Source organism: Empidonax traillii, unplaced genomic scaffold (assembly GCF_003031625.1).
Source record: "Empidonax traillii isolate 1590-97213 ecotype Southwest subspecies unplaced genomic scaffold, ASM303162v1 scaffold277:size2070623, whole genome shotgun sequence".
NCBI lineage: Eukaryota > Metazoa > Chordata > Aves > Passeriformes > Tyrannidae > Empidonax > Empidonax traillii.
The window spans coordinates 1,250,298-1,263,152 of NW_020955470.1; the positions used below are offsets into that span (position 1 = coordinate 1,250,298).

Consider the following 12,855-nt stretch of genomic DNA (forward strand, 5'->3'; position numbering starts at 1 on the left):
GGGAGAAGTCCCCTGAGGACTACAGATCCTGGCTCCACAGAAGAGGAATGCCAGACTTACGAAGGCTACATTTTAATACTCTTGCTGCCTTCAGAGCTCAGTAGTTTTCCAATGTCTTTTATGAGTAAAAATATTATAATGAAAAACTCTTCTACAAAAACTATCTTATTCCACTTCCCAGAATGCTGTCTGTAAAGAATTTCAAGCAGGAGGAAGTGTTCTTAATCCACTGGACAACTGGAGCAAAGACTTGGGAGATCCCAGGAGCAGATTTCAAAGCTTTGGATTGCAGAGATCCACAGGGAAGAACTCAGTTAAGCAATCTGCTGCTGAACACCTGGAACAGTCTGTGGTAATGATCAGCAATTACATGTAACTGATTCAGAAGGAAAACCTAAAAAAAAAACGTTCAAAACATCAGTATTGAGACAGCAAGCACAGTCCTGAGAAGACCTTCACAAACAGGAAGTAACCCATCAATATTCCTTGGAAGAATCCATCCCTGGAAAAAGTCCATCAAGTGTCCACACCGGAACAGTTTAATGCTCTCTGTCTACAAAAGCATTACAATATAGCTGATTTGATGCCAACAGATCCCTATCCTGCAGACCAAGTGGCTGATGACTATTTAGATAGAAGATCTAGTTCTTGCTTTAAGGGAAAGCAGATCCCATCCAGAGGACGGATACTGTAAGGTCTATTAACATCACAGCAGGTTTTAGGAGCACACGATAATCCATTGGGTTGCTGGGCTCATAAGAGATGCTCAAGAGACCAACCAAGAGGGGCCATTGGCAGATTAATGTGGTGATGGTCCAGCCAAGTGGAAGCCACGACACAGAAACAACAAGGAAAATATATAATAAAGCAATTTCACATCCAGAGCAGACGCCCACAAACAACTTTGTATCCCTGAAGCTATTCAGAAAAATAATTCAGGAGCAGAAGGGGTAAATGTCTGCGTGACTTTAGCTTGACTAAGTGTAGTGGAACAGATTAACTACATATTAAACAGACAGCATGAGGGAATTAGGAAATCTTCTGTATTAGAATCCCTAGTGTCCCAACAATGCACACGTATTATTAGCACCCACGTGGAGACTACCGACGCTCTCCGATAATGCTAACTCCAAGGTCCTGCAAAGCTGGGAGTTTGTGGCTCGTTGCCCTCCTCTGGGCTTCTCTGGGAAGAGGTACCCAGGGTCAGAGTTCAGCTTTGTGCCGACAGAAGCAGGAGCTGGAAACCTGCAGCACAGATTAACGTGCTTTCTCCATAAGAGCACCTGATTTCCAAACAGAGCTGCAGACCGGCCTTTCCGTTAGCTCCCTCTTGAATCAAATTTTAAACTTTCTCTTCTCATACTTAAAACTCTACCCAATTATTTTTGTTTCCCCCATGCTCCATCCCATGACAGCATCGAATCAATTCCTTTGAGAAAGCATTTGGTGTGCTGTGAGTCATCCCAACCTCAGCATGCGTGTTTTGATTGATACAATCACATTTTCCCTTAAACAATCCTGTATGCTTTTTTCGGTACCATTATCACCTTTGTCTGATCCAGATCACTCATTCAGTTCATTTAAGCTTTCATAAAAGCTCCTAGTTATTCTTACAGGCAACAGAAAGAAATTATTTGCATAAAATAAGATTATCTGAAGCTTTTTTATGGTATCTGCACTACATGAAATAATAATGCAAACACTTCACTATCACCTTTCTCTTTCCCTCTATTTTATAACTCACTTGTTCAATTACATCCATAATTAAATTGTAGGCTTAAGGTGTAATTTTCTGTTTTGAGGGAGCACTCAGCACCTTTTGGATGCTAAAAAGTAACTACTAGAGACAACTTAAACATTCCAGTTAACTGATGCATTTATATACATCAATGTACAGCAAGATTTAAAATAAGAAAATACAACATTTTACAATCACAATAATGTATAGATTCATATTAATGTACTTCAAGGTTATCATCTATGGTGGTGAACAAAAGACTATATGATTCATCAGTTATAAAAATGTAATTTCTGGAATTCATGAAATAGTCAAGAAAGCATATGTAAGAGCTTACAAAAGTCAAATCTGCAAATATCTGTTCAAAAGCTCAAGAATTAATTCTTAGCAGCACTGCTAAATGCTGTTCAGTACAAACAATTTCTTACCGGGTCCAGGTTCTTAAAAAGAAGAATGTCCTTGCAGGCTTCCTGCAGTCTGTTTCTTTGATCATCTGTTTTGGGGTGAATAATCTGAGGGATATAATAAAAAACTCTTAAGGTGGTTATCATATAGCAGCACTAGCTGAAAGACTGAGCTAATTCAGCTATGCATTTTACACAATATTTTGGCCATGCTTCATAACACTTTCATTTCAAAACCTTCAGGATTTGAATAAACACTCAATGATAACATGGTATCACCACAGCATTAGCAAATGTAACACTTCTTTATTTAAGGTCCAGTAGAATCCAGTTGATTTCTGCAAGCCATTCTGGATACCTTTATCTGCACTATTGTTACATAAACATTACTACTCTCTGATCATATTTGGGGCATGCATGTTTTATGAAAAGCACCACTGTTATATTCAGTCATTTGCCATGACTACTTTCTAAAGAATATTTTGTGAAATAGTATCTGTGTTAAATTCATATCAGAAATTTCACAGAGTAAACAACAGACTTGACACAATCTGATTGAGCCAGAGATTTACTAAATTACAAATGTGTGGTTCATGTGAGTATCAATCAAGTTGCTCAGCTCATAAGCTTCATAAGATATGCTAAGTATAGCTGTGATAGTATAACCTTTTTGGGTTACTTTTTGACAATGGGTAACCTTTGACAATGGGGTAACCTTTTTGACAATGTTATAAGCCAGAAATTAGGTAGAACATAAACAATTAAACTTTCCTTGAAAGTCATGCTATTTCATCTTAAAAGCTAAATAAATGTTTTTAAAAAGGTGACATAAATAAAAGAAATGAACACAGTTCATTAGTTATTGCATTGTACATCTAAAAATCTTAGCAATTTTATAATTTACCTGTTTTCTGCACTATGAAAAATACTAGAATATTGAGGAAACCACTGCAAGATTCTGAGGACGCCAAATAAGTGTTTTGAGCAGCTGCTCTCTACGTATATATAATTGCACAAAAATGTTTGCTTAACCACATATCACAGGTTTGGTAATTTAGAATAATATATCAGGTCCTATATGGGTGACTGTCATCAGAATTTTTAAGTGTTCCTTTAATACAAAAACCCATGAGCTTACAAAGTATACGATAATAAGGATGCTTTTGGAAAGGAATGGTAATGCTGACTGCATTTTTCTCCCTAAATTTAATGCCCAAGAATTGAAAAAGTAAGTATTTGATTCTAAGCATTAAGTACCCTAGATTCTGCGTCGTCCTCTTCCTCATCAGGATTGTAAGCTTCTGCACACACTGAAATTAAAAAAAAAAAAAAAAGTATAATCTTAATTCAAATTACAACACCGTTTCACAAGATTTACAGAAAATGCATTGTGTGACAGAGGAATAACATGCATTAATGTAACACACTCAGTAAAGAAGATACTGCTGAGAGGGTCCATAGCAGGTACACTCAAAACTGCGGGTGAAACAAAGCCCATTTGTATAATTTTTGGACATGTTTTCCCTGGTTTGAAAGACCTCTAATGTAAGTTTCTGACCTAAACTGTTCTAAATGATCTTTACTTACTATCAGAATTTTTTTCTGATGTCTAAGTTAATTATTTCTTGTTAGAATTCAAGCTATCCATATGGGATGCAGAGATCACATAATTCCCTTCACCTGTGTAGATTCAAGGTGGTTCAGGGTGTGTTTCTTTGGTTCGTTGGCTGACTCCAGGTGTTTTATTGGGGTTTTTTTGCATCCTTGAAAACTTTTCACTCCTACCTATGTTTTGTTTTTTTTTTTAGGCTAAATAATTCTGGTTCTTCAGGTTTTTCCTTACAAGGCACATTTTTCAGCTCTCTAACTCTCTTTATTGCCATTCCCCTCCAGGTAGCCCTTCTTTACTGAAATGTGATGCTCAAAGTTGGACCCAGTATTTGAACAGTGAAGAGCACTGAGTATAACACACCAATTACTCCACATATTTTGCAGGCTATATGACTTTTTCATCCATCGTGCCTTCTTTACAACAGGTTGACTACACTGACTCATGTAATATTTATGACATGTATAATTTTCAAAAATTAACCACTGCTTAACCACCTATCCTGTGGCTATTTGGCTGTTCTGTTCAGGTGCAGTACCATGCACTTAGGCTTGTTAAATATTACCGTATTTTCAAAGCCATTTCAAGATCATTTTCAATTCTAATCCTGTTACCCGGCATCCTTCCAATCCCTTCTCAACTTTGTGACAACTGCAAATTTAATAAGCATATTCTCTAAAACATAATCCAGATTATTACTGAAAAAACAGAATAGTGCCTAAAAAAAAACCTCTTGTGGAATATGCACGAGTGAAACAGCTGCTTAGGGTTTACCTTATCCAACCAGTTCAGCAGCTATATCCCAGGCAACTCACACTGAGACACTGCCTGATATTCCTTAACTTGTTCATAGGGGAGTCTTGTGAAACAGCACTCAGACGTTTCTCAAATTGAAAATGTAGGACACCTGCTCCTTCTCTTTTATTCACAAGTTGTAATCTCTTGTTTCAGGGTATTAGACAGTTCCAACAAATCCATGCTGATTGCTATTTGTTACTTTCCTCCAGGTATTTACATAATGAATATTTGTCTGTAATTTTTCTAGGAACAAAAATTATCTGTAAATCTATGATAGGCATATTCTCTCCATAGCTCCCCCATCCTTTTAAAAATGAGGTTTTCTATTTTTCTGGGAGGGCTTTCACACTTACTTTTCTTCTTCAGATTCTTAATGGCTATTGCTAACAGAGCTGAGACTAATTTAGACAATTCTTCCAGTTTCCAAGCACAATGTGTCTAAGGCACAGCTAACTTGGGAACACCTAACACATAAGTTACTGTCTGATTTATCTTTTCTCTGTTCTAGGCTGTTTTCCATATACTCTGGTGGAAACTGATGTGCTTTTGTTAAGCAGCAGAGCAACACCTTCCTGGAACATGCTTACCAGAAATATAGTTCCAGAACAATTTCTGTTACTTCTCATGTACTTACCAGTACACAATCTTTTCTTGTTCATTTTTTTTTGTCTTGGCTTCTTGGATGTGCTATGGTTTGTTGGGTTTTGTTTTTTCTCTACATGTTCTTCTATTCTTTTGTACTTGTTCTGAATAATCCAAACTAGTTTTAATTTAGTGCTTGATATAAATGAAGTGCTTATATTTTAGACAGATTTATTTCACTATGCTTTTTGTCCTTCTTCTGTCCTGTCTCGGTTTGCATTTTTTCTCTTTATAATTTTTCTCTGAGGAACAAACATTCTTTAATTTCTTTTCTCCAGGCTCCTTTCCAAAGAGATTATGCCCACAGTCCTCTGACACCCCCCTGAAACTGTTGTTCTGACTCTTTTACCTCATTCCCTCCCTGAAATCTCTAAGTCCTGTCATCGCAGGGTAACTCACTCAACCTGCCTTTTCTCTCCCTATTCTTGCAACAGCTTCTCCCTTAGAGCTGATATCAAATATAATAGCTTCCCTTTTGATCACTTTTCCCATCATCTCAAACTTTGGTTGTAAGTAAACTGCAAAACGTCAGGCAGTTGGTATTCTCCTTTATTGACCTCCAGCAGACGACTGATTGATTAAAATCCCTCATTATCACCATACCCTGTACCCTGACAATAATAAATACCCTGACCTATCTGATCTGTTTGGTGGCCTGTGCAATGCCTGTGTAACAACGGAGCTTTTCCCCTGTTAGTATTGCCCATGGAGCACTGGCAGGTCTAACTCCCTCCACAGCTGGGTCACAGCACAAATGTCTGAACCAAAATGTACAACAGCCTCTTCCTCCTCCCCATCCTCTAACCACGCCTTTGCTATGCTAGTTCAGCCACAGTGTTACTCAGGGATTAAGATTTGATGTCCTCTCATTTATTCCCCATACTTCCTATATCATTATACAACTTAAGAAGTAGTGACCTGGTAGACACACATTAACCTCCTTATTACCATACCCAGTTAAGATGATTTCATGGTAAAGCATAACATCACACGTATTATACACAGACCCACAGGAAGTCCTGGTCCTCACTGTATCATGCACTCAGCTAAAATGTCAACTTTATAAAACTTGGCATCTTCAAAAACTTGGAAGAATTTGACACAAGTCCCTCTGGAACTGACTGAAAGATTCCTATGAAGTTTACTAGGAACTGGATTTGGTCCCAAATAATTACAAATGCCCACAAAAGGAAGTCTGCAATCTCTTGAACAACTATAGTACTTTACCTCTACATAAACAAAATTCCTACCAACTATTTAATGGTACTATAGTTACTACAGTCTTGTCAGAAATAAACTTTAGGGGATTTTATTTAAATAGCAACAATAATAACATGCCAAGTAAGCACCATATAACCCATCATAATGTAAATCAATTTTTTTGTTTGTTTGTTTCAGCTGATACCAGGCTCTGTGACCTTGTGCACGTATGTGCACATGGGAGCCAACAAATCTGTGTCACAGTACAGTGTGCTGCTGGGTACATGAACAGTCTGTCTCAACCTGAGGTACAGGTACATCCTTACCTCTGACAAAACCTCTACATCAAAAAAAAGTTATACAAACCAGGAATTTAATTTAATAGCTTTGATATTGTTATCCCAGAGCTGACAGGTCTTAGAGGGCCTGGCTAAACACTTGACAGTCTTCCAGATCACACAAAAGAAACTGAATTTAGCCTCATCCATGCCTGTCTTGAATCATCTTATCAGTCCCTTTCACACAGCCTGAAGCAGGATCAGTCCAGAACGAGACTGTGTTCCTGACCTATTCTGTGTCAGTTTGTGTCTCTGCTCTAAGGTCACTCTGCCAGCAACTCATTCCAGTCAATCTCATTAGCTACTATCAGCAGGTGCCTTCATTAAATATTTCTTCTCTACCACTGGTTACAGACAATATATTTAAGAACTGCAGTTTCTCCTGCTAGTGCCCATATGCCTGAATTCTAAAAGGATTTCTTTTTATCATCTGTGGTAAGAAATTTAACTCTTCTGGTTACAAGTCTGTATTTATTTTGCCTTGGCTTATCTTTTTTCCACAATCAGGGATGCATCTTTCATTAAAGTCACAACCTTAAAATTATACCAATGCTGTGGATCTGCTTTTTATATATGGCATTTCCTTCATTACTTATTTCAGTAACACATTAATTTCTAAGTCCATGCCACTAGATGTCTCATGGAAAAACTTGATACATTTTATTTTGGTTCTTATAATACAGCCTCTGACATTACCATGGTCCACTGAATTTCAAGGCATGAACACTGGGGTTTGACACACAAGAATCCCATTGACATAAACTATCTAAAGCTACGTGAGATGCCTCTTAGGTAAACATCCACATCTGCACAAGTCATCTGGATTCCAATTACAGTCAATGCAGAGAAACCGGCATGTTTACAAGGAGATTTATATGACCTGTATTACATGTCCAGATTGAGACGAGATTAATTAAAAATGTGACTAATTGGCTGAGATAAATCCTATCCCTCTTGAGATGAGTCCTAGTAGTTACAACAGGCTGCAAGACTGGTTTTCCCCACTTCTCCATTTAGCATATATTTCCTGGAAAACAAAGAATTTCATCATATAATGATGGTGACAGGTTGTTCATGCGATAGCACACCTGTATTCATTTTGTGTATTCTGTGGTCCACATCTCTTTTGTCTAAGCCTTGACTGGGACTGCAGACATTATTTATTCTGAACTATTGCACTGTTGGTGGCTGCAATACTCATTGTGATCCATATTTTATTTTTCTACCTCTCTAGCTCATTCCACGCTCCCAACAGTACATGGCGACTTTATCACGCTCAAATGTCCTGCCACATTTTGCTACAAGTCACTGCTGAATGCAATACTGACATCATTGCTCAAAAAGCAGTTCTAATACTGTCTTAGGGACCTATTTCATCCCATGCAGAATTATGGCATTAACAAATAGCAATACAAACATGGTACATATTTCTCCATTGGTTGCTAAGCTCAACTAAGTGAAATTATTTTTATTTGCTTTTTCCAGGTGAGGGCTACATTTCACACATACCCATCCAAGATGGATATAAACACAAACAAGCCCAAATACATCAACGCAAAGTATTTGTGGGAAAAAAATCTGAACTGTCAAAAGGCAGTGCGTTATGAAAATACACATGCACTGAAATCTGCACACAACTCAAGATGGATTGCTTTGTCAGCAAGAAGAGGTAAGCTTTTAGAATTTCTAACTCATCACTCCACATGATGAGTGGTTTTCAGCTAGTAAATATATTTTATATTCAAAATCAGCAACACAGTCTCTTCAGACATGAATGGATTCTAAAATGAAAACTAACATACAGTTAGTAATTGTAAGATAAAAAAACATGTTGGTCAAGCTCTCTCTATTGCCTTGATGTATCAAAAAATAAGGTTATCAATATATAAATGAATGAAAATTCACATATAATTACTGAATATTTTATTATACTCAAAACATGACAGGAAAAATAATCAGTGTGTGTGTACCCTTTCCAAAGTACAGAACCTCTGAGTCGTAAAGCATATTAGAAAGAATTTCTCAAGAGAAGAAGAGCTGTGGAAATATTTTTTCATCCCATTCGGGGCAAATCAAGACCACAGTTTTTCCAGCGTGACTATCAGGCTGGAGCATGAAAATAACCACCTCTACCTGCTGTAGCTACACCAGCATGTCTTACATCCCTACAAACATCCCTAACTATGACAGCTATGCCCATCCCCTCACACAGCAAAAACATCACTTCCCTAGTTTAACTCTATGAGAATTGCTAAGGTGACTTAATGGTAGTGTGAGATTTTTTTCATTTTGTCAGGATTTACTTCTCCTGAATGAGAAACATGGTGCACAGAGACTCCTCGCACGGCAGGTAGTAGTTTCAATCTAGACCAGACAATTAATACTGGATCTCCAAAGTTTCTGCATCAGAAACTCATTTCTTTAACATCTCACCAGTTCCTACCACTACAGGATGAACTAGGAAGAGAGCCCCACCCCCCAAAATCCCAATTCCATAATTAGTTTTTATTTAAACAAAAGCAACTCTCTGGGGTGACAGCAATGAGGAATAACCAGCTGTAGTCTCTGATGATTGCAACTATCAAGTACCATATTATTTCTCTTTTCCTAGTTTTGACTGGACCACATGGAAGATGAAATCAAAGAGCTGTAATTAAACATAAGGACTGAAGAACAACCCAGAGAAAGGAGATCAACTTTCTCCTCTATATGAGCATACAATAAGATAAGGTGTAATTTATCTGATTCCACACATGATAAAATAAGACAATACCAACTGGCTCTGCTGCTGAGACCCACCATTTGTGCAAAACCCTGGACATATTTCAAGAAGTTAAGTTTACTTTAAAAGCAAGCTCATTTGGAACAAATCAGGATCGGTGGGGCTATCATTTCCCATGATACTGTCAGAAAGAAGGAGCCTACTCCTGATGGGATCACTAAACTGAAACTTCATCCAGGCATAATGAGGTGAATACACAGAATTCCTAATACTTCACAATTCTGTGTCATTATTCTTTAGATATTGAACATTTACATTAAAACACTACCCAAATTGGAATAAAAGTATGCATGCTCAGAAAAAAAAGGTCTGGCAAACACAGAGATGTGCATATTCTAGAGATTTCCTCACATGCAATAAACTAAAATTGAAGAAATTCCCCTCCAATCTACCAGACTTAGGGGGTAACAACTTTTGTGCAGTCGACTACCTAGCAAAAATCACCAAGTGCTCAGAACACCAGTCTGAAAATCCAGAGCTGGTTAAAGTCCAGGCAGCTTATTTCTTCTTAATTACCAGGAAGGTGGTCTTCAGTTCATTAGGCAGGAATTGATTGAATCAGAGTCTTGGGAGCGCTGCCAAGGCAGTCTGTTTCAGTATCAGCTGCTTGTGCAGGACAGTTCTACTCTGGCTTTCAGCGCACAGACTCAAATTCTCCAAAGACTGCCTCACAGTCATAGTCATCAACACCTACCAAACACCAGGTTTGTACTCAGCTATGCAGCTCTGTGGCAAAACCTTTGCCAGAGCTGGAAGACCTTGCTCAGCCTTCACTACATGCTTCAAAGAAGTCAAAAGACTCACACAATCAACTTTCCTACAGCATTTTCTCTTGGCCATCTGCTATGAATGCTATTTCTAACGAGCAGAACCACAAGCTATTTCCTCCAGCATTTCTAAATAACATGAAGTGTCTAATATAATATGTAGCGTCTCGAATGAGGTCCATGGCAATAGTGAGTCACAAAGCCTCCTAAGGATTCTCCGTTCAAAAGTCCACATGGGTTTATTCATATTTCATCAATCCTCTCAACAAAGCAGGAGTTCCATCAAGATGGTACTGATCACTATGAAAGCCCATTTGAAGAAACATGACAGACCACTCAACATTTTTTGATAACTATCCCTGTTAAGTTATTCCTCTATGGGCAAGCTTTGCACAAGTTCCTTAAAATTATTTGGTATGTAAAAGCGAAAACTGAGATATATTAGACAACAGTACCTTTTTCTACTTCAGAGTCCAAAGCACTCTGCATCACAGGTAGCATGCTCACTGCTGGGTCAAAGATGCACACTCTGCCCTGAAATCATAGGGGTTGAATCACTAAAGAGGTTCCTTCACAGAAACTGTCTATTCAAAGTTCAGCACAAGGAGCTGAAAGACTTTCCTATTTTTAAATAGGGCACCAGAAAGGTCCTTTAACAGAATTTCCCTAAGGACTTACATAGTACTCAGTCCTCTTTCTAATCCTATTTCAGTCCTTTCCGTAATTGTGTAATTTGTCAGGTTGGAGCTAAAAAAAAAAACCAGCCAGGCTTCTGGCTGATGGTAGGAGACAGTTTCGTTTGGCATCTCAGGACATGCTTGATTTTGTCTGGCTTGTGAAAACAAGCACAAACACATATTACAATGTCCAGAACACTGCAGGTAGTTATTAAACAATAAAATCATTACAAAAGCAAGATGAACTTCCACTAGAAGAGTTTGCCAGTATACACCATGGACTATAGAATTTACTCTGTAAGTCTTCCCAACATAGCATATGGAGTAGCATAACATATAGCAACATACTGTACTCCAGCGTTGACTTGTATAACCTTTTGTTCCCATTCTCATACGAGTCCCAGCAGTTCACAGTGCTATAGTGTGTTATTTGGGACGTAGCTAAAATATGCATAAATATTTGACAAACTCTGAGCAGACACAGGGCTCTTTGCATACATTTCAACTTTATATTTGCTAATACTACAGAATAGAAACAGAAATGCACTCAGCTCTTCCTGCCATATTTAGCTCTTCATAGACGTCAACTGCAGATATTTTTTCATATTGAAAAGTCAGCATTAGGATGATATCAGTGTCTACATTATTTTCCCACCAGAACAGTCATGCCTTACATACAATGTGAGCAAATATAAAATGCAGCTATTAAGAAAACATATTCTGAACAATGGAATGTAATATTTTTGCTATTTTGTAACCCATTTAAAGTGGGTTAAAAAAGAAAACCGTGTGCAGAAAGAAACCAATTTACAAACCTAGCACAGTAAAGCATTTAGTTATCAATAGAGCAGAACAAAAGAATAGAAAATGGAGAAAAAACGTACAGGCAGAGAGAAAAGCCAGAAAAGGAAGTACTCAAATTCCAGAGTTATGAGAAGACATTGATGGACAAATATAAGAATCAGCAAGACAGACGACATTGTGGGTAGAAAGAAATAAGAATTATTTGGGAAAAAGAATAAAAAAGCTAAAATCATAGAAGTAATTTAAATTTATTTGGGCAGGGTTTTGGTGGCTGTGGGGGCCTGCAGTGGTGGCTTCTGTGAGAAGCTGCCAGAAGCTTCCCCATGGCTGGATGGAGCCAGTGCCAGCTGGCTATAAGATGGACCCACCACCGGCCAAGGCTGAGCCCATCAGTGACAGTGGCAGCATCTCTGAGGTAATGGATTTAAGAAGGGGAAAGAACAGCCAGAAGAGAGGAGTGAAAATACGTGAGAAAATCTGTGTTACAGATCTGCAAAGAGTTATGAAAGCTAATGAAACAAAAAGGTGGTGGTTGTTTTAAGGAACCACAAAATATGGCTTTTATATGCTGGCGTTTAAACACAAGATCTTGATAGACTATAGGAAGGATATAGTGAGGGAAAGAAAATTATTAGATGTGACACACAAAGAAAATAATTACTGGTGACTGGACATGTAAAGATATGAGAAGATTCATGAAAGTAGAAAAAATTTAGATTAAGGGCAGGCAACAGAAGGTGACTTCTAAGACTGAGACTCATGCAAAGAGGGACTGTAGGGAGAGTAGAGACAAAGCCAAAACTATTGACTCTGACAAGCTTGTCTCAGTTTCCTGCCAGCATATTGAACTGGTTTGACCAAGACAAGGTGAAAAAACCTACCAATAGCAGGTATTACAGTATGATAGTATGGTATATGGCATGATATATGGGGAAGGTAGAGATAATACCAAACCTAGAATACTCCTATGAACCTTTGGTATGACATCTAAGGCATAAATGCAAGAGTTCCTCAGAGGCACATGTCAAAGCCCGTGATCCCACAAACGAGGTAGACTTGGTTTGGGCAGCTAAGGGAGTGCAAAATTCAATCTCAA

At 38.0% G+C, this 12,855-nt stretch overlaps 1 protein-coding gene across 1 annotated transcript in view; it reads right to left on the reverse strand.

Annotated features, from left to right (window-relative positions):
• The window catches only part of PRKAR2B (protein kinase cAMP-dependent type II regulatory subunit beta), an 85,136-nt gene that overhangs the window by 16,436 nt on the left and 55,845 nt on the right, over positions 1 to 12,855 (reverse strand). The window contains exons 3-4 of the mRNA XM_027890112.1: positions 3,400 to 3,452; positions 2,167 to 2,250 (exon numbers count right to left, since the gene is read on the reverse strand). Of these exons, the coding sequence (XP_027745913.1) occupies positions 2,167 to 2,250; positions 3,400 to 3,452 (137 nt within the window). The remainder of the gene's footprint in view (positions 1 to 2,166; positions 2,251 to 3,399; positions 3,453 to 12,855) is intronic.